General features: G+C 52.6%; 1 protein-coding gene across 2 annotated transcripts in view; it reads right to left on the bottom strand.

The window, feature by feature from the left end:
* Positions 1–10,840: 10,840 nt before the first annotated feature.
* The window catches only part of PCDH19 (protocadherin 19), a 54,739-nt gene continuing 38,624 nt past the window's right edge, over positions 10,841–26,955 (bottom strand). For both annotated transcript variants that reach the window (XM_049827926.1, XM_049827927.1), the window contains exon 5: positions 10,841–11,439. In XM_049827926.1, coding sequence (XP_049683883.1) covers positions 10,850–11,439 — 590 coding nt within the window. In that variant the 3' untranslated portion in view covers positions 10,841–10,849. The remainder of the gene's footprint in view (positions 11,440–26,955) is intronic.

Raw genomic sequence — 26,955 nt, 5'->3', positions numbered from 1 at the left:
GCTGAGGGGTCCTTTTGTGATTGTGTTGAGGAAGGACATGCAGACAGCGCCTTTTATCACCAGCACGGCATCTCTGGAATGAAAGGAGAGGCAGCGGGGATGCAGATGTGACGTTAAAGTATAAAAATCCACCATATGGTAAAGCCTGCTTCAGCTACAGTCTGGTCAAGATGTTGACACTTTGGTTATGAAAAGCAATATGTATCTCTCTCTTGGTGGTTTCTGTTCAAATTAAATGTTTTGTATCAGGCAGAGAACTAATAACGAGCCAGGTTTTCCCTCGACAGAGGGGTAGTAACAAATATGGAATAATGTGAAAGCTGACTTGAAAATTACTATTCCCAAAGATGCAATAAATGTAGAGATAAGATTTGCTTAGAGGGCTCGAATGAGATAAATGCTAAAGGTGCTGCTGGTGGGAAGACAGTCCAAGGGGAACGGGCAAAAGTGAAAAAGTAGCATTTAAAAAACGCAGTCTGACCTGTCAACATTTCTGTTAACACCGAATACCTCCTGGACGCCAGGCACTGCTTCAGCCTTCTGCAAACCCCCCTCCTCCTCCCCACAACTAAGCACAAGCAAAGAACCAGAAAAAAAAAAAAAAAAAAAAAAAAGGGTATCCGGGTGCAAACGGTTGCGCGTTCAAGCCAAAACAGCAAGTCGAGCCTTTCTCGGCGCCTTTGAAAGGGATGAGATGCCCCAACACGTATGCGTAGATGTGTGTCCAGAGAGCAGGGGAGCAGCTCTGGAGGCAGCGGGCAGGGCTGGGGCTCAGCCCCCGCGGATTCACTGGGGCCGGGGGTGCCGTGGAAATGCAATTGCAGCGGCACCAAGAGAAATCGAGGTGCAAAACCGACGCAAACCCAACACAAAGCCAGCCGAGTTTGTTCCTCCGACCAACCGCGTTCTGGAGGCGCGGCGATTCCGATTTGGCTCAGGCTAAAATAAACTTTGCACATCAAATATTTAATACCCCAAAGTCTCTTCCCGAGGCTACGCCCGGCAGCCGCGTACCCTGCACAGACGGGCTCCCGTCCCGGAGTGCCGAGCCGCCCGCGCCTCCCCCTGCGCGCCCAGCATCTTCCGACCCTTAATGCAAGTTAACAGCAGCGGCGATGACTTATTTAAGAGCAGATCAAGAAATATCCCAGCTCTCTTTGGAGACTTCCAAAGCAGCGGAATGCTACCAGTATCCTCTGGTAAAGACGCAGCTTGGCTGTATCGGCTGCTTTGGGGGAACCTCGCACCACCGGCAGCAGGAAGGGGAGATGCAGCCACCGGAGGGACATCTCCGCAGACGGGGTACCCTGACACCGTCCAGCCCTGGCACCGCGGCCGCTGGACCCAACGGAGGTGATGGGGAGCCAGCACGAGCCTTCCTCTGCCCGGGGCCGCATCCTGCCCATGGCCCCGACGGGCTCTCGGGCTGCCCAGCCAGCCCCAGCTGCCCACTGAGGAGGTGGGATGTGGTTGCTGTGGCAACAGGGGGAAAAAAAAAAAACACAAAAAAATAACAAAAAAAAAAAAAGGCAACAACAGCAACAAAAGAGTTTTTCCCTCTGGGGGAGCACAGCACCAGAGCTTTGGCCATGGCTGTGGGTGTCAGCGCTGGGCACCCTCCTTGTGCCACAGGCCAGGGAAGGAGCAGTGGGGGACGCAGAGCCATGCTGGGGTTTGGAGACCGGGACGAACGACGGAGGAGGGACCGTGCGGCCAGCCAGAGCTCGTTCCCCGCTGAGCATATCTCCTGCCTCAGCCAGCCAGGCCGGCGATCGCCGGGCAATGCCTTCACGCCTACAAGCACCTTCCTGAGAAAGGAGGCGAGGAGCGAGAGGAGGGCTGGGGAGGTAATTGGCAGGTGGGTCGGAGACCTTCCACCGAAATTTAAGAGCAGGAGACTTCAGCCCTTGTCTTAATCACAAGCACAGGCAGCTGGGGCTGCAGCAGCAGGACGGCAGAAGCGATGTGCTTTAATAGAGACCCTGGGAACAGCTTGCTGGCCGGGGATGAAAATGTCCTCCATCAACAGATGACATTTCCCACTGGGAACCAGGGAACCAAAACCCCATGGCCAAAATCTCCACCCCAGGCTGAGGTTGATAGGACATTTGATATTGATTCACTGGGGCCAGGATTTCATCCTGTGATTTAAACCTAACTCCTCCAAAGAGAATAAGATCAATTTTACAGAGAATCAAATAGATAAAGAACAGCCTTTGAGCCAGTGTACAGCAGAGGCAGAGAGGGGAGTTAAAAAAAAAGGTTCTTTCCTTATCAGGAAAGTTAAAAAAAAAAAAAAAAAAAAGATAGAAAGGAACCTGGAGAATATTGTTTGCTCATTTTTTCCTTTTCCAGTCAAAACAACCCCGCCTCTGTCTGCTCTCTGCATGGGCACCGAGGGAGCAGAGCAGTGGAGGGTTTCTCATAGCAGGGCTGGCATGGAACTGCTGCAGTCCCCATCCCTGGACCCCCCCACCCCACACCTGGCCCCAAGAAGCTGCCTCAGTGCTGCGGTGCCCGAGCGGGTCCAACATACTGGGGGCCAACATCTGCAAAGTTTACCATAAGTGATGGGAGATGACAAAATACGCTGGCGATAACAGCATCCATCGGCACGGGCAGGAGAGCCACTGGCAAAAGGGGCTGGGGAGCGAGGGCGAGGTGAGGAAGGCAGAGATTTGGGGCTGGAAAGGGGAAACCAGCTCTGCCGCAGCAGGGGAACGGGGCCACGCTGGAGCCCTCTGCGCTAGGGGTGCAGGGACCCCCTGCCCCAGCTACCTCCACTTTTGGGGGACGTGAGCTCCTATCAAGCAACCCCCACCCCTCCTGTCTGGGAAGCTGGAAACCCTTGCACTGAGCTTCTCTCTCTTGGAGGTTTTACTATTGTAATTCCTTTTTATGTGGGCCTTGGAAGACAATCCATCACCCTCAGGCAGCACAGACTGGCCCCTGCCAAGGCTGCTGCTCTGCTCCCGCGCCGTCTCCCCCTAAAGCACTGGGCCAACGTTGAGTTTCTTCTGTCCTAAAGCTTTGCAAGGGATGGGACTCACGTTTTGTCTCGGACCTTCTGCTGCCATCCCAGCCACCTTCCCTCGCCCCGGGCCGGAGCGCCTGCAAGCAGCACGGGACCCGTAGCAGAGGCTTCTGCAGGCAGCGATCCCCCTGCCCATTATTTAACTGCAATCCAGAGACAATTTCTCTTGGGAAAAGCTTTTAAGCTTGATCAGTGATGGGGTTAATATTGTTTGCCCTGTGTCTCAATTTTTTATCTGTATTAATGGAAAGTGCCACGGCAGGGTTTTCTACAGCAGTACTACAGTGGTGCTTTGTTGGTTGGTTTGGTGGTTTGGTTTTTTTTTTTTTCTGTTGGGTGTTTTTTTTTTGTTTTTTTTTTTTAAACCCTGGGTTGCAATGACTGAGCATGCTGCAGCACAGCAGCTACCAACCAGGTCCCTGCAGAAGCTGCCCAGACAGCCCCACCAACGGCACGGCGTCTACCCTAAAGCCCGGAGTTTGTCCCCAAAGAGCCGTCCTCCCTGCCGCAGCCCGTTCCCGTGGCCGGGAGCAGAGGAGGGAGCTGCGCGGGGCCGCGCGCGGCAGCAGAGGTGAGCTCTATAATTGTACACCTGCCTGTGTTTGTTCTCTGATGGCTCTTCGGGGAACGCTCGGTTACATCACGTTCAAAAGGAAAGGACAACAACACAAAACAAAAACCAGATGCAAGTTAAACAAGTGGAAGGCCCGCTGGGGCTGCCGGGGACGTTGGACTCTGGTTTCTGCCCCAGGCGAGCGACTGCAGGCAGCGACACGGCAGGCAGCCGGTCCTGTGCCTTTCCCCACCGGCACCGCAACATGGGAGCAAATCCCAGATCCAGGGGCAGGAGAAATGCAGGACAGGGACCTCCGCTCCCCCCTTCCCTGCCCTGCCCGCAATACTCTGTGTTTGCGGAGCCCTGCTTCAAAGAGAAGTATAGATATATATTTTTGCTCTGTGCTTTCAGGCCTTTGATCCCCCCAATTTATTTGTTCTTGTCTTTGTGGACTTAACAGTCAAAGTGTATGATAATTCATTGCTTGTTAATCCAATTTGGCTCTCTTTAGATATTCCAGTTTAACATCAAATAATAATATAAAATAATGTCCAGAAGAAACAGAAATGAGATCCACGTCTATGAACCAGCTCTGAACCTTGCTCAGTGAGGGCTGGCTGCTTTCTTTGCTAATTTATTCTCTCTCAGGCTTCACCGAGCCGGTTTTCATGGCTGAACCCCTCACCGCAGCCGGGGGCACAGCAAGGCGGGGGGCTCTGCACCTTGGGGTGCAGCACAGCACCCCTAGAAGCATTCTCCCACGGGAGAGCAGGGACAGCCAGCCACTGGCACAGCCCCAGGGACCCTCTCCAAGGGATGCTGGGGAGCTCATGGACCACGGGCTCGGTGCCCCCAGGTGTGGGGCAGTCCTCGGGGGGAGCAGCAGCTCCCTGGGGAGCCCAGCCCACCCGTAGCACCCAGCTCTCCGTTCCAACCGCTCCTGTTTATCAGCCACGCGTGGCACAGACCGAAGCCCGCAGCCCAGGGAAAAACCTGCCTGGCCAAAGCCAGCCCAGCCCCAGGGACCTTGCGTCAGCTCAGGATCTGGCCCTTCAGCGCAAGGAAACCTGCCGAGCGGTAAGATTTAGCACACCCTTACGGGCCAGCAGCGTTTCCAGACAGGCACGCTTGAAAGAAGAATCCCTTTTTTATCTGCAGCAGACTCTCAATCACGCTCCCTCCCGCCGCCCACCTCGGCCCTTCCTGGCACTGTTATTTATGCAAACTCCAATGCCGCCGTTCCTGCTGCTGTCTCAGCAGAGGAGATGCTGCAGCTCTTCAGGGTGCGCCGGTGGGGACAGGGGACGGCGAGAGCCGGCCGGGGGAGCACGGCGGGGACACGTCACCAACCTGACATCTCGGAGCCCCCAAGCTCGCCGCGAGCAGGAGCCCCGCAGCCGGCACGGCGAGCTGACTGGCGTTGGAGGGGGGTTATTAAATTAGGAGCCAGCCCAGCGCCCACAGGGTCCCGGCAGGTTCTGGGCGCGAGCTGGTCTGGGAGGTTGCAAGAGGGGGGTGTCCTCCCTCCGGGGAGTTTTCATCCCCATTTTGGGTCCGATCCTGCAGTCAGCCCATTCCTGGCCCCAGGGCTGGGGGTCTGCATCACCCCACTGCCAGCCCCCTCCAGTAAACCCCACTGTAGCCTGGGCAGCCCCACAGCCGCTGCCTGCCTTCCTCCACCATCCCCCGCTGCTGTTCAATGGCTCGCCGATGCCATTCCCCCCCAAAAACAGGGTCAGATCCTACCTGGGAGGTGAGCCCACCGTGCTAGCGCAGCTCCGGCACAGGGTCCCCGGTGCAGCAAGGGGCACAGCTCAAGGATGCTGCGACACAGCCCACCGCATCTTCAGGCATGGGCATCGGTCTGCAGCATCGCCACTGCTCCCCAAGCAGTCTACAAACCTCCAGACGCCCACCAACCTCCCTTCCACAGCCTGGCTTTATTTTCTTTTACCCACCTGCCAAACGACTCACTAACGAGGGGGCAAGCAGGCCCTGGGTCCTGGTGCTGGGCTGGCTGCTTTGCCCAGGGTCCCTGTGCCGGAGCTGACCCCAGGGCAGTCGGCCAGACCCCGCTGCATCGCTGGAGCCTTTCCCGTGGGGTTACAGCCATGGGGGGCTCATCCAGGCATGGTTAACCCCGGCTGCCCCCCAGCTCCTTGCGTGCCCCAGCCATGCGGGGTGGTACTCGGGCACGCAGTTCAAGCGTCTTCTCGTGGAGCTTCCCATGTCGCCGCTCTCGTTCCAGCTCCACCTTGGTGTCGCCTCAGCTGAGCCACGGAACCAGCAGAAGTGGTGAGGGCAGGGTATTTACACCTGCCAGCCACAAGGCGCTCAGATACTCCGAGCGTAAGAGCGGTCCTTGAACAGACCATTAACTCAGAGGCAGTGGATGCTCCTCACCACCTTCTCAGAGCCTCCAACGCGCCCTCCTGAAAACCCAGGGAAAAAAAGTCTTCTCTACTGTTCCGCAGCGGAGAAGTGTGCGTTGGAGGCGTTTCCCACCCGTGCCTGCCCTTCTCGGAGCCGTGTCCCCCCCGAAGGTGAGGGGGTGACGGTGCGAAGGACCAGCCCCGTGCCCAGTTTCATGGGAGCGAGGAGAGGGACCCTGCCAGGGCCAGAGCCACGACGGGGCTCGGAGCCTGCCCACCCCAGTGGGTCACCCGTGGGGACAGTGACGTCCCCTCCTGGGGGCTGGGAAAGCTTTGCCTGAGGTTTGCAGCCTCTCGGGTGCCAAATCGGATCAGCTGTGGGAGAAACGGACGGGGAAAGGGCTGGGGTGGCACCCGGGGGACCACACGGGCACCCGGCCGTGCGCCGGCTTCTGCGGGGCCAGCACCTGGAGCCCGTCAAAGCAAACCCACTTAGGCGTATTTTTAACCAAACACTTACTTTCCATTTTATTCAATAATTGCTTTAATACTAAAATGCATTAGATGCTCAAAGCAGAGAAAAGAAAAAAATCTCACATTTAGGTGGAAAACAAAGTTCTCATCAGATGAAAAAAACCCAACGTGGCAGGTACACCATTTTGAAACAGAATCGTAATAATTTAATAAAGCTGCTTTATCATCTTCATAAAATAGACAGAATGGTGATTCTTTTTTTTTCCTTTTTCCATTTTGTTGTTTACAATGATTCAATCACTGTGAAAATGTACATAACATACATATCAGCATATACAACAATTTATTCTTCATATACTCGGCAACGGAGACACCATGACGAGACGTACCGCGCTCAAGTCCCGCGGCAGCCCTGCCCGCTGCCGGCAGGCGAGCGGCGACGGTGCCGCCGCCGGCTCTTCCCGCGATGGGAAGGCACCGACCGGTGTTATCGGTGGCGAGACCCGCGGCTCGTAGCTGCCGCCCTGCCAGGAGGCGCGTGCTGCTGAAAACCAGTTTGCGTTAGGTGTGTTTGAAGGTTATATCCCAGCTTAGATCAGCTGAACGTCAGCTGATGCCGATAAAGGATCCGTCTCAGCAGGGCTCGGAGCGGGGTCGGCTGGGCTTCTCCCCGACGGGTACCGCAACTCACAGGTTGGATCAGAGATTACCCATAGCTGCGAGAGCAGCTGTAGCAACAAGATCATCGATTTTCCCCAATGACAGACAAATGTGTTTCCATTCATAATTAGATTTTTTTTTTTTTTTCCCCCAAGAATAATTTCAACATATTCATCAGACAGTGTGTTCTTTACAAAAGCAACTTGTTTCCTATTTGAAAAAAAAGAAAAAAGGAATTCACTTCTGCACAACGTGTGATCCACAGGCCACCTCCAGCTTCACAACAAACAGGGAACGGCAACAACCTCAGCAGGATGGTGCTCGGGGGGTATTTTTCCAGCCGTCGGTTGTCCCCCCCCCAGCCCTCCATCATCCCTCCCGGCGCAGCCCTGCAGCCCCGAGGGTGGGAAAGGCCCAGGAGCTCCCCAGGGAGCAGGGAAGGGTCCCTGGGCCAGCACAGGGTGGGTTTATCCCTCCGGGTCCCCAGCCCCGGGGCTGGTCCAGGTGGGGTCCTCCTCACGCTCAGGGGGGAGAATCGGTGGTGGTCGCTGCTCTCCTGGATAAACGGGGGATAAACAGGGGAGCAGAGCAAGTTTGCCTGAAGGAAACCAACAGATCCCAGCGATTTTTCCTAAACCAAATCTGAGGACAGGTTGAAGTTATTAAAAAGCACAATAATTACATCTGGAGCCCTCCTAAACCCTCCCCCCCGCCCCCCGCCCGCCCTGCAGCCTTGAACGTTTTTGCATGGCCAGTTTTGATGCAACTAGGAAAAAAAAAAAAAAACAAGACAGACTGCGATTTGCCCGGGAGCCCTGAACTCATCTCAAGTGACACAGAGGGACAGTGACAGGAGTAGCAAAATATTGAGGAGAGGGACGAGGCGGCAGAGCCGGGGCCGCTCTCCGGCTCTCCCCTCGGCCCCGCGCAGCGAGGACGTGCCAGGAAAGGGCCCCTCGCTCAGCATCCCTGGCTGCAGCCCGGGTCAGCCCAGAAAACTGGTGTTTAAACGATTTTCTTGGAGGCATAAGGGTTTACTGACCTCTTTAATGCCCCCTTTTAATACAGAATTATTTCACATTCCTTCTCGGCTGTGCTTTTATTCAGAGTGGCAAGGAACATTTCCTCTGGGTAAATTAGAGAAATGTTTCTATTTTATTTATTTTTTTCTTTCTTCCTTTTCAGTTAGCATCTATTTTTCATCCAAAACGCCGGGCTGGTGGTGGTGGCAGCTCCGCAGGCAGAGGGCAACGCTCAGCAGAAATTAACAGCCAGCGCTTTTCGGGCAGCTGGGGATGATGGTGGGACCCGCGGTCCCCATCCATGCGATGGGCAATGGGGGGAGACGGGTCTGATCCTGCCGGAGGTGGCGGGCGGACGATGGGGCCGTTGCCCTGCGAAGCCAAGAGGATCTGACAGACGGGGCATCGCAGGCTCTGTCGCTCAGCAAACACCTACGAGAAGCTTCCCCCCCAAAAAAACCACCCAGAGGTGACAAAGACGGGTAACGTCAGAATAAACCCAGCCTAACAGTTACAGAAAATCCAGTTACTCCAACAGCCCCGAGCCAGCCCCTTTCTTCTTTGCTTGTGTTATAATAATACACACATTTGGGGAAAGAAAAAAACCAGAAATAAATGACAGTAGTAACAGTACGCAGGCAGGAAATACTGCAGGAACAGAAATAACGTATCCCTGAAAAATGGGCTCAAGCTCCAGAACAGAGGGGAAAATCCCCGGTTTGCTTTCCAGAGGGATGCAGGACATCACGTTAATGTGTGGGATGGGAGCTGAATGAGGTAGTCATCAACACCAGCGAGGGAAGCGTCACAAATTTCGTTAAGACGACCGTCTTTTGTCGGTTCTCTCCCAATTCCTGGCCCTAGCAAGCGGCAGGGGGAACAGACTGACTGCGGACCTGTCTCGGACCGGCTACGGCTTCAGGCAGGATCAATTTGCCCTGAAGAAACAAATGGCTGGAGCTTAATTTCATTTTGAGGATAATAATGACTGGAGCTTGTTTTCTTGTTGACGTTTTTAATTTAAATAAATCAAAGTAACAAATATTTTATCATGATATGTAGACCTAGAAAGACTATTTCTCTAGAAACCACTAATTTCAACTTGCTGGTACAGCAAACATTGGCAAGAGCTATATATTTTCCCTTCCATAATCAATTTTAAATTCTAGGAAACATTATTTACGGTAGGAAAATCTGTCCGGTGAAGGGTTAATAATAATCATCATAATATGCTAACTGAAATCCTCCTACCTTACTCATACCTCACTGAGGAATTATCACTGCAAGAGAGCAGAGAGCTGTGAAACCTCTTCCCTCTCTCCCTTCTACAAAATGGCTATTAAAGTAGCTCAATTTTAAAATCAATTTTATATGAGTAAATTTGTACCCACACAAAGTCCTTAATTATGAGAAAAAATAATGAATTGCTTTAATTTTTTCTCCATTAAGAAGGCACATTAATTGAATTAGTAGTGTTGTTACATATCACCTGTCTGCCCCTAAATTAACATCACTATTGCTCATTCCATACTTACTTATGATGCAGGGATAGAAAGAAATCAGAACAGTCTCAAATCCATGCCATGATGACATACATACACACACGTACTTGGCATCATCGTGACTGGGAAATGCTGACTTGGAAGTGTGTGTCTAATTGAGAAGGTAATTTAGATCTCTTAAATAATTCCATCACTTTGACTTGGAAATGATTGGAGACGGGGGATATCTAAATCTAGGAAGTGGGAAAAAACCCAAAACAACCAACTTCCGGAAAAACTTTCCATGCATTGCCTTGAAATTACGCAAAAGAAACGGATGAGGGAAAAAGTTCAGTACAGTGCATCCAACAATTGCAATCCAGGCAGAATTTTCCCCAAAAAGTCTTCCCGTAATGCCCTGGCACTGCCCTGCAAGAGCCGGGGGAGGCCGCAGGCGATGGTGGGGGCTGGAAGAAGCGCTTGCTCCACCGGGTCTGAAAACTGCAGGTTCCCCAAAGTTTAAGTAAGATGATTGTGATTTTTTTATTTTTCTTTTTAAGCTTGAAAGCCTTTTGCCATCACTAGACATACAGGAATTTGCAATATCAAATACAGTAATAGTACAGATAAGCATGTGACAGCAAAAGGATTCATAAATGCAGGGGTGTCCGTAGCAAAATAGCAACACCTTCAGATACAAACAGCCTCGTGTTGGGCGAATATTAAAACTCACCCGACTGTCATTTTGAACAGTCGCACACAAGAAATGGCCGCTATTTTGTCTAGACTACAAAACCGCCGGGGTGATTACCAAAGATGTCCGAATAAGGAATTTGCCATTCGATTCTTTCCAGGACTGGAAATATATCTTCGTTTTGAGATATAAAAAAATATATAAACTCCGAGGAGGGGATACCGAGCGCTCCTGAGGACCGGGGGGGGGGGTCTCGCCTCCGCCCCCCGCCACCCACCGCCTCCCGGCAAAAGCAAAACACCCGCTACTTTGCTCCGGCTGCACACCCCTGCTGCCTGTTGAGACAAGTGGGATTGTCACATTAACGATAGCTTCATTTATAAACAATACATTTAGGGAAAGCTTTTAAATACAGCAATCTGTGAACCATTGGTAAGCGATAAAAACAATCTGCGCTGGGAGTCGTGCGGTCCCTCATCCTCCTCCTCCACCACCTCCTCCTCCTCCTCCTCCTCTTCCTCCTCCTCCTCCTCCTCCTCCTCTCGCCGGGTGCCGCTCAGAGGACGATGTCTTTTAGTCTCCGGGCGCCGGGCGAGTCCTTTTCCCGGCGTTCCTGCAGGAGCGGGTTACCCTCCTGCCCGCCGCTCTCGCTGTCCGCCCCCCGGGGCTCTGCCTCCGTCGGCCGGGAAGGGCCACTGTTCCCAAAGGGCTCCCGTTCCCGGTTGCCGGCGCAGTGCCCGGCGCCGTAGGGTGCCACCGGCTTGCCGGACAAAGGGCTCTTCAGGTGGAGGGGCGAGGTGACGGGGCTGACGGCCTCGCAGCCGTTGCCCGCCTCGCGGACGGCACCGCTCACCTTGGGGCTGCAGGCGGCCGGGTCCACCGTTCTTTTGCCTTTGGCGTTGGCGAGCCGCTCGTCGGCGAGGGGCTCGCCGCCCTCCTTGCCGAAGGTGGCGAAGGTCCTTTTTGTGCTGCAGTCTGCGTAAGGCTCCGCGTCCACCGCCGTCGCCTCGATGGAGAGGGCGATGACGTTCCTCCCGTGCTCGGGGGATTTGGCGCGGCTGGGGACGGCGCCGCGGGGCATCCAGCACCTGTCCGAGTGGCCCAGGATGCGGCACTCCTCCCTGCAATGAAATCCTTCGCTCTGATCTGCGTGGGGAAAAAAAAAAAGCACAAGGGACGGTGAAGGGGGGGAGCCCCGACGGGGGTGACGCTGCCCCCCACCTCCCCAGCCCGCCCGGGGTCGGGGGAGCCCCCGCCGAGCCAGGCGCTGCCCATTGCTCCCACCCAAGCAATGGTTAGCCTACCCCAAACCGTTTTTAAGGCAAGGCTCGGAAGAGGGATTTTTGCTGCCGTTTCTCTGCCATTTCTCTAAAGACCGGAGTTCGGTTTCCAACAGGTTGCGCGTCATCTGCCGCCGCCAGACCTGCAACCCGGGGAAAGGAGTCACGGCTGCAAATCCGTCCCGGCGGGTCTGTCCCATGTGTCCAGCCGCTCAGAGTCAGCAGTTTCTGGGTTTAGTAACCAGCGCTAAAAGCCACCGCGTTTTAAGCTTGGTTTGACGTGACATTTAAGCTTGACTTTTTGCAGAGGGGGGAAAGGAATAGAGGGAGGAGGGGGGGTTCTTTTTATTTTTTTCTTTTGGTGTATATGAGTGTTTTAACTTTTTGCTTAATCCCTACTGACCTCCCACACAACAGAGGCTTTATAAATCTCCAAGACTGCCCACTCCACTGAAGATTAAATGTGTCATTCCCAGCGCTGGGGCTTTATTCATACAAGAGCAATAAAGATCCCTTCTCTCGACTTGGGGCTGTCCCAACACCACTTTACAGGGCTGAAATACGGAGTGGTGGTTTAACCCTTTCCAAGGACCCTCCATGCCCACGTCTGAGGGCTCCCAGGCGGGCGCGAACCCTCGTGCCCGGTGCTCGCACGTGTCCCCGCGCTGCCCGCCGACCCCGAGGGACTGCACAGCCTCACCTCCCCATCGCGGACGGACAAACTGGGGCCCAGGGAGGCAGCCGGGCTCAGCCGAGCGCAAAGCTGGAAATCAAATCCAAGAGTCTCGACATCCCCAGCTTTTGCTGAGCATCCGACCGTGGCTCCCGCCAAACACTGCAGGCTCCCGGCTGCTTTTCAGTCTCGGCTTACGACTTTTCCTTCATTTGATAAGAACTCGTAGTTGCAGCTAGCCCTCGTAAAGCACAACCTTTCCCTACGCAAAGACGTAGCTCCTTCCTATCATAACCTATATACGCGCAAAGCAGCATTAAAGCACTAACACCACTGCCCATACAAGGCTGCGCTCGGTCGGTGCCGCTTTGACGGATTGAAGCGTGCGAAGGTGCAGACTCAGCCTGGGTTTGCTTCCCGTCCATCTGCAAACCGTTCATTTTGATGCTTTGTACATCTGTGTGCATAACCTCCGCTCCTCAGACACATTGGTATTTCCACCACATTCGAGCACTAGGGCGGCTGATAAAAATTCTCAGCACATAACACAATGCACCAAAATATGAGCAGCTTAACACTTACAGAGAATAAACGAGTAAAAGGCAGACCTCAGGAAAAAAAAAGGGGGGGGGGGGGATTTTTTTTTAAAGGAGAAGAAGCCAATTAATTGAAAAATCTATGGGTAAAACATTAGCTTTTTCTCTACATCAGAGCGGCTACCCGGTGGTGCGGAGCGCGGCGCCGTGTGGCTGTGTAGGAGGTCTGGGTTTCGGCAGCCGCCTTTACAGCAGTTTGAGAGAAGGATGCGCTGAGCCTTACATGCAGAACAACCTGCACCGAGATCTAAAAGCCCATGCTCTTATACTTTGATTCTGTTACTTTCAAGTACTTGAGCAAAATAAAAAAAAAAAAGCAAAATTGCCCAGAAAGTGTTGCTGTCTGCCTATTTATCCACAGCTTAACTTCAAAAGGGTGCTACAGGCATACAAAGTTGTGTAGTCTGGCTGCGATAGCAGAGGACTTGGTGATGGCTGGAGGGGCTACAGAAATATCTTGGGTTCTCATCCCCGATGAGACACTGATTTATTGTGCTGTGTGACCTTGGGCGTGTTGCTGGAGCGCACATCACTTCAGTCTCTCCACAAACATGAAACGCCGGACCTGGGTGCGCGCTGGGCTGGCTGGTCCGGCGCGGGAGGACACGGAGGGAGCTGCTGCTCCTCATCTTCCCCACCCAGCACCACGGCTCAGCCCCACATCCACAGGACCACCGCAGCCGAGGTAAGCTGCCCTCCAGATGGAGCACAGGCGGGTTTGTCTTGCCTTGACCCATTTATTCCGCGCTGGCACACTTTACCGTTAAAAACAAATCGAGGACTTCACTGATGACTGCACTGCAAGTGGATATCCTCAAACCTTAGAAAGGGACCCGTGCTTTAAGAGCGGTTTTATTAAAGACCGCTGCCGTGGTGCCTATCTGCTGGGGAGATGATCGGCTTTGGACACCAAGATGCTTGTCTACAAGTCACACCAGCGGCAGCTGAAACGCAGGCAGGGGAAGAGATGGAAAGCGTTACGTTAAATTATACTGTTTCCATCTTTTACTTTATGAAGGGAATGCAGCAAGTACGAAAGACGCCGGGGTTGACAGGCAGAGGGGCAGGAGCCACCATCCACCCACAGACCTGAAGACAACAGGTAGCTCCACGGCACATTCTGCCTCCCTGCTCCTGTCCCCGCCACACACCTCAGCTTTGGTCTGCAGGGACCGCATCCTGCAGCCAGAAACCATCCTGCTCTTGGGGACAACGCGTGTCCAGGCTGCCCAGCCCAGCCCTGAGCTGGCAGCAGACCCAAGGACCAGCACGGAGCCCTGAGCAGAATGAGGATCCTCAGCTACCCACCCATCCCTGCCTTAACCCTGTAGCTGATATAAAATACTATTTTGAGGGCACAAGCGTGCCCCGTTGATACGCACGAACGCCACCCTACTCCTCTGCTATCCCAGGTCCAAAGCAAGCAAGCTCAGAGGGGTCTGGGCTCCTCCAGCGGGTGATCCCAGGGCTGTCACCTCGCACCTTCCTCCTGCGCCGGAGCAAATGCCGCCCCAAAGCAGAGGCAGGCACGGAGCCGCCGGGCACCGCTCCTGGCGCTGCCCTTTGCAGCTAGGTCTGACTCACCCGGCCGTAACGGCACCCAGGACGGTCATTCACATTCACAGGCTCTTTATTGGACTGTTCTGTCTTGGTTTTTTACCACTTTTAACAATCGGAAATAGGACAACAGGAAATTTTTTTTTACAGCCCTAGACCTGCCCTAGTCAATACGACTGTTACCGTCTGCACTAAAAAAAATGTTCTTAATGCAAGGAGCAAAGCCCAGGTAATAACCACCGCACCGCGCACGACATGACGGGTGGCAGGCAGCCAAAACAGGCGGCTTCCCACCTCCGCGCCCAACGCTCCGACGGCGGGGGGCTGAGCGAGCTGGTGTGAAACTGTGGCCCCACGGGGCCGGGCGAGAGGCAAAGGAAGGAAAAAACGATGGAGGGGAAGCGCTGGGTAAGCAACACCACGGCTCCGGCACTGCTTTGCAGAAGCCACCGAGCAAATGCTTCATCCTGGATGGGAGTCCGCAAGGAGCCCGATGCACTGGGCTGGCAGGGAGCCGCTGGCTGGGACAGACTGGGGAAGGGGAACACCACGGTCCGGGGCTTTGCAAGCCACCCTGAGCTGGGCTGGGCTTTCTAACGAGCCGAGAACATCGCACAGACGCTGGGGAGAAAGTCCTATTGCAAATCTGGCTGTAGGGATCCCCGTGTCACACGCGGGCTGGCCAGAGAGACGCTGAACCTGCTCGCCGGAGCGCAGGTGCCACGCACGGGTGATGGCTGTGCCGTCTGGCACACGACGTGCGCAGGTCCCGCAGCAGCGATGTCCATTTTTCAGCCAGTCTGCCTTCACCCAGCACAAATCCAGAATCTTGTTTCGGAGCACCTTAGGGCAGGGTCGCTTTTAAAATGTTCCCCAGGTACAAAAACATCCTGGCGGAACCCTCGCCATCAAGAGGTGAGCAGTTATCCTGCAGTGAGGCTTGGCAGAAAAAAACGTGTCATTGCTAAACATACGCTCTCACATAGCAAATATGAAATGAAATAAAATAAAACCAACAGCCACCTCTGGAATAAATACGCTCCTCAACGAGCATGGCAAAACCCATGTTGAGCTCCAGATTTCAAACCTGCTCTACTTGCACCTCGGGGGACCGGCACAAAGGCAACTAACCCGAGCCCCAGCCAGCCCCGTGAGCTGCCTCCGGGGTCCGAGCCAGGCGGGGGGGCTGCAGGAAAATCTGGTGGGAGAGACACCACCACCCACAGCTCTCGTCTGCGGGCAGAGGCACGGCCAGCACCGCCGGCGGGGATCGGGAGCCGGGGACCAGGGCACAGCGAGACGAGAGGCAGGGAGGGGACATGAAACACTGGGGCTGCCCCTGCACGGGGCTTTCTCTCATTAAAAGGAAGGATTAACGACCGTCCAGGGTGTGCAAGTGCTTTCAGTCTCCTATTCAAAGCCCGCGTACCTGTGGCAGAGCAACACGGAGCCGATGTGCGAGGTGCCCGTTCAGCTCTCGGAGCAATTGAATTATCTCCAGTGGAATCGCAGCGCTGGCCAAAGAGACAAAGTTAAATCGTAGCAAGGTGCAAGTGCCTGGGAATGTAATATTCCTGATAAATGGCCAGATGACATGTGCTGTTATACAATCTAAGGTGCAATTTGGGCGATGACAATAGTCCCCGGAGTTTCCATTTTCAAACAGCCGCTCAGTTCAATCCAATCCATGTCAGAGCAGCTTTGCCGAGGTGAGTAAGTAGAGCTCGTTTGTGCTATTACATGGGGAGCAAGGAAAAGGAGCGGAGGAGTCGCTTGAAAATGAAAAATAAGAAAGAAAAAGGGCGACTGGAAGAATCGCAGCCCGGCTGGCGCGGGGGTTGCGTGGGCGAGCGTCGTGCGGGGCGGCCGTAGCCCAAAAACCCCAGCCCTGTGCCGGTGCGGGGCACGCGTGGCCGTACCTGGGCCGGTACCGCAGGTAACCCTTGTGCAGGAGCCTGGCTCTATCTCCACATTTCGGTGTTTTCCTCAGCAACCGTATGATTATACTGTAATCATGATGACACTGCTCCTGGGTACAGCAAACAGCACGATCATTAAAAAATTCATTTCAAAATCTTCCTGGAAGCTAATAAATTTTACAGCAGTTTCAATCCTTTCTCATTGCAACAAAGAAAAGCTTAGTTCCAGACAAATTAAAAGTAAATTGATTGCCTTAGGGGAATCTATTCAAATATCACTTTTCCATGTTAGAAATCTCTTCCTGAAACAAGAAGAGGAGAGCCAGGGAGAGCCAGCACAGGAATGATGTGGAAAAGCAAATCATTAAATCTCAGTTCATGAAACCAAGGGGGGTGTGGGGGAATGAAACTTAAAATAAAATGCAAATGTCTCACTGGGGTGCGGGCCTAACATTTGTGACGGAATTTATGAATAATAAATATGAATAAATAGTAAACATGAAGGGATCAAACACTGCTGTTGATGTTTACTCATGGTTAGCCATCTTTCATGGACAATGCGCAACTGCATTATTTAACACTCCTCTTCCAGCTACTTTGGGGTTTCTTTTCAGCTCCAGCACCTCAATTTTCTCGGGGATGTGTGCCACAAGGCGTGAGGCACGTCCCCGAGCCCCCGTGCAGCACCCACCACCCTCGGCACGCCGGCGGAGCCCACCTCCCCTCCACCCCGCCAGGAGCGGCCGTTCCCGGCTCGGGAGCAGCGATCCACCGCATTACACTCCAGATAAAATAATAAGCTCCAGCAAAATACAAACAGTCCCCAGCCATGGTTCATCATTTGCTTGTAAATTAAGACTCTGCACCTCTCCCTTATCTCCTGTAATAGCATAATATCAGGAAACAAGAGGTGGGGAACAGTGTATTATATTTTTGACCTATGGGCTTTTACAGAGCCTTCTTCGCCTTTCCTAATAAGAAATCTCCAGTCAATGCAGGAATGTAATCCTGGCGTGGCTTCCCTTGCACAATGCTCGGAGGATACTAATAACCAGGGACAGTGACAAATGCTCTTTACCGCAACGAGGAGCCTTTCTTTTCCTCTCTTTCGCCATTGTTCAGGATTTATGCGAGCTAAAAAACGCTGTATTTTTAATCCTGGATTGTCTGTCCCGACGCAGGAGGTCAACAGTGCTTGGACAAAGCAAATGCCTGCGAGGAATTCTTTTAACGAAACGAGGGATGCGAATTAGATTAATTTATCAGGCAATTGCTGATAAGGACCCATGGCTGAATGCAGCTCATGGGCAGTGCTTCTGTAATGGTCAATGGAGAGATGCGACAGGGCTCGCTCCCGGCTGCTGCAGACACATACAGCTCCCGAGAAGCGCCGAGAACCCGTGCTCATTTACACCAGTCCGGGCGCTGGCCCGTTCACCTCTTCGCCTGCTCTGTATTACCATTAATAACGCCTTTTCTTCTGCGGAAGGGTCCCTGTGTCAGGAATGAAGCCTGACACGCCGACGCATCTGGGGTGCCTGGCTAGGTACACACCGGAGGGCTAAGGATAGGTTTGGTGGAAAAGATTTCCTCCGGAAAAACGCCTTCCCGGGCACGCCGAAGCCTTCGGGATGAGAAGGTGGCTGTGGGAAGGAGGGCGATCACCCAAAGCAAGAGGAGCTGGGTTTTGGGCACGCCGTGCACTACAGCGGAGTCAGCCCCAGAAGATATTATGGGCTGGAATGCAATTTAATGCTGGCTGCCCCCCTTTATCCAGGACTGTGGGCCAATCCCCACCTCATTCACAAGGCAAAATTAATTCCCTTTCAGAGGACCGGCGGAACGCAACATTTAAACTCCAATTAATCCTTTTCTTAAGTGGTCTGTAGAGCTCGTGCTGGCCCCCGAGCGGCGGGGATTTCACCTCCGAAACTTCGCTACTCATGCCTCGATACAGGGCTCATTAGCATCCTAACTGCTGTTAGGATGCAGGATCTGGTCCTCGGAGAGGAGAGCACTCTGGGATCCGGTAGACCTTTTCCATCTCAAACCATTCCGGCTCCGTAATTCATAGGCACAGCTCCCATTAATGCTAATGGCAGTTACTGTGCTGCCTGCACGAGTGCAGAATACAACCCTTTGACTTCATTACTGGAATTCAATTTCATTAACACTGGATACAGAGGGATTGTCCTAAATACACTCTTTCTTATATTTTTTTCATGTTAATGTAACCATTTGAGTATATTATACCCTGCAGAGATGGAAACATTTCTAGTCTGTTTAAACACATTTCCCACAATTGGGAGCAAAACTTTGTCTCCGTTTATGCCTTTGACACCAGCTGCCTTCCATTTAATGGGACTTTAGTCGCTAAAACAAATTAATCCAAAGGTTACTTCTCTCTGCTATTATCAAATCCAAAACAGACGAATTCACATATTCTGTCAGGGTAACGCAGGACCAGCCAGGCAGCCACATTCCAACGGCAGCAATAAATCGAATTATTACCCCGTCCCATTCAAAATCAGGCGTTGCGCAGAAAATAGCTACTCGACGATTCTGATAAAAAATCCAACAAAACAGAAATTACAGTTGGGGCAGATAAGAAGCAATTGGCAGCCACTCGTACCGGGCCAGCTCCTGGCCCAGCGCCTGTCGGAGCAGCATCCCTGCCCTCGCCTACCGATGGCCACCCCTTGGGGGGCTCACGGCCAACGTGTTACCGCAGCCAGCACCTCCCTTGGCCAGGACGAAGCGGAACGACCCATCGTCATCCTCTCCCCGCAGGGATGGGGAGGGCCAGGGGGCTGGCAGGAGCGGGGCTGCGGGTGAGACCCCCGCCTGCCCCCTCCCGCGCACCCGCCCAAGGCGGCTCTCCCTTCCCTGCGAGGTTTCTGGTGCTTCCACACAACAAGTGAGAAATAAAGGAGCCGAGGTTATAAACGCTGATACATAATTTACTCCTATTATCAAGATTAAACACATCTTTGCATGCTTAGCATAAAACAACTGCCTTTCCCCAGATTTCTCAAGGACATGCATAAACTTCATTATTATCTAAATAATCAAAAGAGTATTTCAATAGAATATTTAACTGTCTGCCTACTGGAAACTCACAGCCTTAATCTAACACTGATCCTCTGTTGTCCTTCATGTAAATATTGTTGGGACGTCAGCCAAAGCCTAGGGAAGTGAGCTTCATCTTGGTGGATGGGAATCTCTCGTGTCAGATACAGTCAGCCTGACTAATGAGACCTACAGCTTGCCAAAACCTACAGCCTCGCTGTCTGTTCCAGCCATTGAACGCGCTCAGAAACCCAGTGGCACCAGCCCAGCAGTCTACAGATCCCAATCAACTATCAATAGCTTAAGTGTAAGTGATTGTGTATGAAGTACGAGCCAAATGTGTTTCCTTTTTCAGTTTTAGGACCTCCAGTATTGTTATTGCACCAGTAATGCTTGCACGGAATTAATCATAGACGTACCCACAAGGCAAAACATTATGAGAAGCTCTTTGTACTTTCTAAAAGTGCACAGCTCTGAAGAGCGGAGGGAGCTGGAAGCCTTCCCAGCACGATGGGGCGTTCCCCACCATCGAGAGATAGCTAGGGAATTTTTCCCCCTTTCTTTTTTTTTAAACCAAAAGCGTTGGTTGCTGGCCAACTCTCATCATGACATTGACCTCTCGCTCCTCCACCCTGGAGCCTGGCGCTATCCCCTCCGTGGTGTTATACTTTAACTCTTTTTTGGATGAACATGGGGCTTTTCCATGCTGGTGGATCCTCTCCTGTGAAGCGCAGGGATGTCCCACGATGAGATGCTGGCCTAAGGTGGCAGATGCATCAGAAAATCCCAGAGGGAACTGGGATGGCCATGAGGAGAGCTCTGCAAAAGCTGCTCTGCATTGTCCAGCATCCAACAGCACCCGTGGTCCGATCCAGCACCATGACTCACAGCAACACAAGGACGCTCCCTTTCCTCTCTGTCCTGGCCACGGATCTACACGGAGGGCTCAAACGAGCTTCCAGCTGCATGCCGAGGAGGGATAACAGCGATGCCAGGGAAACACCAGCCGTGGATTAGGCTGGCCCCATGGCCACCAGAAGAGATCACAGCATTGACAAAACAGGCTGGGAATCTGGCCCATTTAATTCAGCCGAAACTTCGTTCTGGCAATTAAGTTTACCTTCATTAATTAAGAGAGTGATCATAGTGTATAAATATACACATAAAATTACTATAAGGTCAAGAGTCAAATCTAAAATCTCATTATAAGCCTAAGGAAATTACATTACCTGTGAGTCATGGAGAAGCTCAATTTCCAGGAATGCTGGTGGGGTCCCATCCCATCCCATCCCATCCCATCCCACCCCGTCCCATCCCGTCCCGTCCCGCAGCCATAGGGGCGAGATGGAGATCAAGCACTTGAGTTTGTCTGGGGCTGTAAACTGAAGAGCGGTGGGGAGACGGCTGAACAATGGGAATAGAAAATAACCATATTTCCATGACCGGTGTAAGTACTGCAAGGAAAGCAGCTGGCTCCACAGCTCCAGCCACGCTGATGCCAACCCGTGGGTGCCCGGGCACTGATGCCAAGTCCGACGTGGGGGGTCTGAACGCCGTCCTGGGGTCCAATGCAGGGGGCAAGAGGCTCCTTCTCCCCGAGGTGGGCTGCTCCAGGGCTGCTGGAGCACGGCGGACTTCTGGCCCAACCTCTGCCTGCGCAGTCTCCGATGATTTCCGATTTCTCCGAGGCGCGTTTCTGCAGCGCTGCCCCAAGGTCAGGCTGGATTGTGTTGGCTCCTGGCCCCGGTTCACAGGGCTGTCAGCTAAATTGCACCACGGCATCGTTACTCCCGGTGATGGTGTGACAGACAGAGCCCAGCTGGATTTTCAAAACCTAAGCATTTTGCAACACTGACAGGCAAAAAAAAAACAACCCCACCAACCCACAGCCCTCTTAGTCTGAGCAGGTTTTATCTGGAAATACCCAAAGCTAGTAAGTATAAGACCCCACAAAGTCATTCCTCCCAAACCATTTTTCTGGCCAAACCTTTTAACTGTCACTGGGAAATAAAGAGCGATAGGTACCAGCCCCGGCGGGTGTTACCCGATTAGTCCAGTCCCCATCGCATCCTCAACGCGGCTTTTCTTCAAAGGGACAAAGCAAGGCTGCAATGACTGATGTAATTTGGTGCTTTCAGAGAGTTAGCGTGAGGAGAAGAGTCAAGTTCATTACACTGGAGTTCACCACAGGGCTGCAGCAGCCGAGAAGATGCGGCCGGTGCTGGGGCTGAGCCGCCGGCCGGGCATTCGCTTCTGCAGCAGGAGCACGAGATGTGCCATAAGCGGGTAGGTTTAACCCAAACGTGTCCCTCTGCGGTGGGAATCAGCCCGATTTTCCGCCCCGAGCACAAGAAGGGGGATGCAACGGGAAGGCTGGCAATGCGGTCCTGCAGTAATTCTGCTGGAGCCTCTCTACAGGGATCCACCCTCACTGTCTGCGGCACACAGATGTAATGCTGCCTCTTTGCCACTGCACGCTCGCCTCATTTCTAAAACACTTACACATGCAGCATGCATTAGAATTAAAAAACCATTAAACCTCGGAAAGGAAAAACTTTGACAGGATGTGTAATATACTAAGTATAATTAATTAAATTGGATGAGGCACTGGGGGACGAGAGAAGAGTGGATGGAGACTGTTCTTGGAAAAGGGATGGTAATGCACTAATGTTCAGTGTGTGTCATTAAGTAAGAAACAGCCTTGGAAGAGGAGAGGATGAGCGACGGGGGCTTCGAGAGATGGCACCAGCCAGTTGGGCACCTCAGATGCACAGCAAAGAAGGTGATAGCACGAAATGCGGCCAATTAGAGCTCTAAAAAAAATTATAACGAAGGTGGAAAAGACATCCGAGAGATGGAAGAGCAAACATGGCATGCAGGTTGCTAAATAGCAATGCCCTACCAGTGACAGCCTCCTCCAGAGAGCTCTTCTCGCCCACCCTCCGGGGCTCGGGGCGATGGACCACCTTCACCTCCCAGCACCGGGTTTCTCAGGGCCAGCGCGGGCATCGGGGCAGGCGAGAGGAGGAAAGCACCTGGCTCCCTGCAGGGTTATTCTTTATTTATTTGTACCCCCAGGCACGGTTGCCCAGCGTGGGGAGCACCCTGCTGCATCCTCGGTGGGCGCCGGCAGCCAAAACGGGGGCCGGGGAGGGAGCATCAAAGGCGGCCCCAGTCGACACAGCAAGGCACAACATGATGAGACAGCCACAGTCTGGCTTTTCAGCAGGACAAAGTTTTAACAGGCTTAACAACAGCATCAGCACTGATCATTAGGCAATTACAACTGCTGAAAGTTGACAAAGCACCAGGACCAAATGAATTATCTCCCCAAATCCTGCAGGCAGGAGCAAGGAAAAGAGAAAAGTCGTCGTCAACAGCCTCTGATAGCTCACCGGGTGCAGAAGCAGTAACTAAAAACCAAAGGGCTGCTCGTTTACTTGCTGTTTGGAGAGATAAAAGGGAAAGGCCAGGAAATGAGGTCTTCAAAAACACTCTCATCATTTAGGGAGCGGTGGGAGGGAAGGTCCTGGAAACACTGACACAGCCAGGATTGCTCAGCCCCTGGGGACGTCTGATTCAGCGAGGAAGGGACTGTGTGTGTTCCGAAAGGGAAGGCAGATTTTTGGCTGGGGGGGTTCACTCCTGAGTCATACCCAGTGTGGTCACTTGCTCAATTCTGCACATTCCTGCATGGCAGCCAGCGCCGGCCAAGGGGACAGTTGTGAGCTCTTCTCCTCGAGGATGTGCCAAAACCCACTCCTCCAGGGATCCACAGAGCTGAATCCACGCGGGACCACAGTGATTCCCTGCTCAACTCCCTTGCAAACCACAGGATGCTCAGCTTTGTCACGCTGTGCTTCTCAAGAACAGCCCTTCACTTTGAGTGACTAGGCACGCTTTTAGGAAAAACATGCAAATGTGATTTAAAGACTCTAAGTGATACAGAATATATCACATCCCTTGGGAACCTGTTCCAGGGGGTAATTATTCTAATTCCTAAAATCATGCGTCTCATTTGCAGCTAGAATTTTCCAAGGCAAACCTCCATCCGCCAGCAGCGGCTCTGCGTTGTTCGCTGAATTAGAGGGATGCTCAGCAGCAGATCTCTTCTCCCTGAGTTCACCTCTGCACACAGGCTTAGATGACCGATGTCTCAAGCAAAGTTCAGAGCACGTCCCCCGAGGATGCCGTCTCTCTTGGGTCCTATTTCAAGCCCAATGGTCTCGGCTGAAAGAGTCCTGCCGGATTCAACAGGCTCTGAGTCAGGTCCTAAATCTCCAGGCACATGTTTGGAGAGTGCAAGCCGATGCCTTCAGCTATACCCAGAAGCTCCTGATGCAGAACAGTCTGCAGAAAGCAAGGGGACATTTTTGCACTGACCAAGCACCTCCTCTCCACCTGATGAGCCAGAGCTCGGTGGTCCCTGCAAGGCACGTCTGCCCAGTGAAGGGCTTGCGTGGATTTTATAGTGAATTAATTGGACATCTTTACCCAATAACAATGGAGGAAGACTGACAAAGCAGAGGTCAGGCAATGTGGGAATTGCAGGTAGAATTGTTCATTTTAATTACTTGTATTCTTTAATATGAGGTTCCTGGATCCTACAGTGATGACTAACAGGTCAAAATATTTGCATGAGTGAATATAATTCCACAAAAGGACACGTGGCTAAAGGGTGGAACAGATACAGAATTTTCTTTGGATTTTACATGGGCATTATCACCGCAAGATGAAGTGACTTCCCAGACCCCAGCAGTGCACCAGAGGGGAGCAACCAACCCTAGGTGCAAGATAAGCATTTTTATGAGGCACTAAAGTGCCCAGAGAAAACACGGCTGAAAGTGGAAATAAATGACGAACGAGGTAAAACATGGGTTACACTGGAGCTCTTTGTGTCTCGCTGGCACATGAATGAGTTGGATACAAGCATCACGGCTACCTGTTCTCCCGACAGCACTGAAAGGAAACAAAAGTTTGGAACAAGCCAAACACATCGAATTTGCCTGAATCATTTAGGCTGCTGAGTTACCATGCGCTTCATGACTGTCATCGAGAAAAGCTGTATCGCAGAGGAAGGGTCTGTAAATCGATGCATCCGAGGGACCAAAACTAATCAGAGAGCGGCTACAACCGCACCGCCTGTCAGAACAGACGCGGGACAGGGAAGTCAACCGGCGATGCCCCTTCAGAACTTCTCACTGAGCTGGATCGAATCCAGAAGCGGAGGTAGTTGAACTGAGAAAGCCGTTCCTCTCACAGGGCGAATCCGGAGGCTCCTCGCCTGGCTCCGGAGCGGCTCCCCTGTTCAACGAGCTGACCGGAGAACGTGTCTGAGAAGACGAGGCAGCGCCGTCTGCTGTACTCGCACCAGCTACTCTCCCGCCTCATCTCTTTAACGAAGCCGACGTTTCCAAAGCAGCCCGAGGAAATCCAGCGCCTGACCCATTTTGGTTTGCAAGCAACGCGGACACCCACCTTCCTTGGGCTTCTTGCAAAAATTTCCAACCAACGCTCTTCGCTCTGTCATTTTTCACATAAAACACTGCAAGGACGACCACAAAACCTCGTCTCTCCAGCACGCACCCAGCGGAGCAAAGTCTTCTCCTTAGGAAGAGCCAGAAGCTCCTCGCCTTTAACCTCCACCAGCCGCAGGCGCTCAGCATCCCACAGGATCCGGCACCCTCCTGCCTTGCAGCCAGCTCCCCCCCCCCCGCCCCCCCCGGCCACAGGGAACCTCCCGTGACCGTCCCCACACCTCCACCCGTGTGCCAGGGAGATTTGTGCCATCCAGCTCTCGAGTGCTTCCGTAAGACGCAAGGTAGCATCTGTGGTGAAATCTCACCAAATGATCCAAGATAGTTTTCTCCAGCTGGGACTGATTGAATATAGCCCGGGCACCGGATGATGTGGGAAATCAGTCGTAGCCGAGCACAAATTGCATGCATAGAGGTAATTACTGCAGCACAAGGTTGGTAGCACCACTACCCACATGACAGTATATCTCAGCAATTTTCATTTCCTATTGCTTCAATTCAGAGAGGGTTTTTTTCATCTTTTTTTTTTTTTTTTTGTGGTTCAATTTTCTCCTTTTCCTACAGGGACTGATGTTAATCCAGGATTTCTTCAGGATAAAGCTCCGCTTTCACTACAGCTACTCATTCCACATATCCAGATGTCCTCCTATTTACTACACCCAGACCTCGAGCCCAACCCAGCTCCACCTGACTCCACTCCCTGCCCCAAGTGTGACTGTCGCTGCCCGAAGGTGAAGTGACACAGCGGTGACCGCCGGTCACCCGCTGCCACGTGTTGTCACCCGCAGCCAGCTGTGGGCATCGGTAATGAAACACAACGTGCGAGTAGCTAATGAAGCTGGTTACAAAGCAAGTTGTTCTCCACACTTGACAGAGGGTGAAAATACGATAAGGGAAATGGAACAAAAAAGGGTTTCTGCTGAAAAATAAAAACAGTAAGAGAGCTAATGCTGAGAGCGCGGAAGCTGATCATTACTGTTACAGACACTCAGCAAAAATAGGGCCACATTATGCTTACTGTGATTATACACATTGTGGCTAGCATATATCTATAATACACTCGCTATAAAGAACTTATTTTCCCAACAGACGCAGGGGTTAAATGCAGGATGGAAAGGGAAATCGCTGAGCAAAGGCAACACAAACCCAGCCAGAGCCTGGCACAGCCCTGCGCTCCTGCTTCCCAGCCCAGCCCGCTCCGCTGCATACCTGCGTGTCTACCGTGAGGAAAGGCTGCCAAACTTCTTAATAATTCTGTGACCCATTTAAAAAGATCTACTCTCTTACATTCATGTATGCCGTATGAGAAATAAAATATAGCGCTCGTGAGTTTTGAGTGGCAGCCCTTCCCTTAAGACGGATAAAAGCTGCAAGTTCTCTTTGCTGTTTGGTGCCAATTATTACCGAGTTTTGACTTATATATTATTACATAGATCATTTAGTAAAACAACCTACATACAAACCCAGCGGCATGTCTCCCTTCAGCAGTTATCTGCTGGAACCGGAGCAGTTCAGACACTCGCCCATGGACACCCTATTTCAGACCCAGGTGGGCTCCTTCCCCTGCACCCAGGGGAGATGCAGTTCCCTGCCCCACCGCTCTCTGCGGCGCGCAAGCGTCATTAAGAGCGGTCCGAACGATTTATCTTTAGCGCGCTTACAAAGTTCATCGCACCGCTTTTCGAGGGGAAAAAAAAACCCAAACAGGCACCCAACTTGTACCACCCCGTCCGGAGATGCCGGTCCAGCGCCGTACCCGAATCACCCCCGAGCGGCCGGTGCGTGTTTCGACGGAGCCGGTGCCCGGAGGGCTGCTCTCAAACTCGCCGCGCCACGCACCCCCTGCCCGCGGAGCCGAAGGTCAGCGCGCTGTTTGCGGTGATTATTCCTTTAATAAAGGGCCCTGTATTTTCCAGCGGCTGCAAAATTGATGCAGGTTGCCATGGTAAGCACACACTTTCCCATTTAGTAGAATAATAGACAGCTTTGTATAATTCACTGATTTCGGATGATTTCTCACCCCAAGAGCAA

Source organism: Accipiter gentilis, chromosome 24 (genome assembly GCF_929443795.1).
Source record: "Accipiter gentilis chromosome 24, bAccGen1.1, whole genome shotgun sequence".
Classification (NCBI taxonomy): Eukaryota; Metazoa; Chordata; class Aves; order Accipitriformes; family Accipitridae; genus Astur; species Astur gentilis.
The sequence above is the reverse complement of the archived record's forward strand: the minus strand, read 5'-3'. Positions and strand labels throughout refer to the sequence as shown.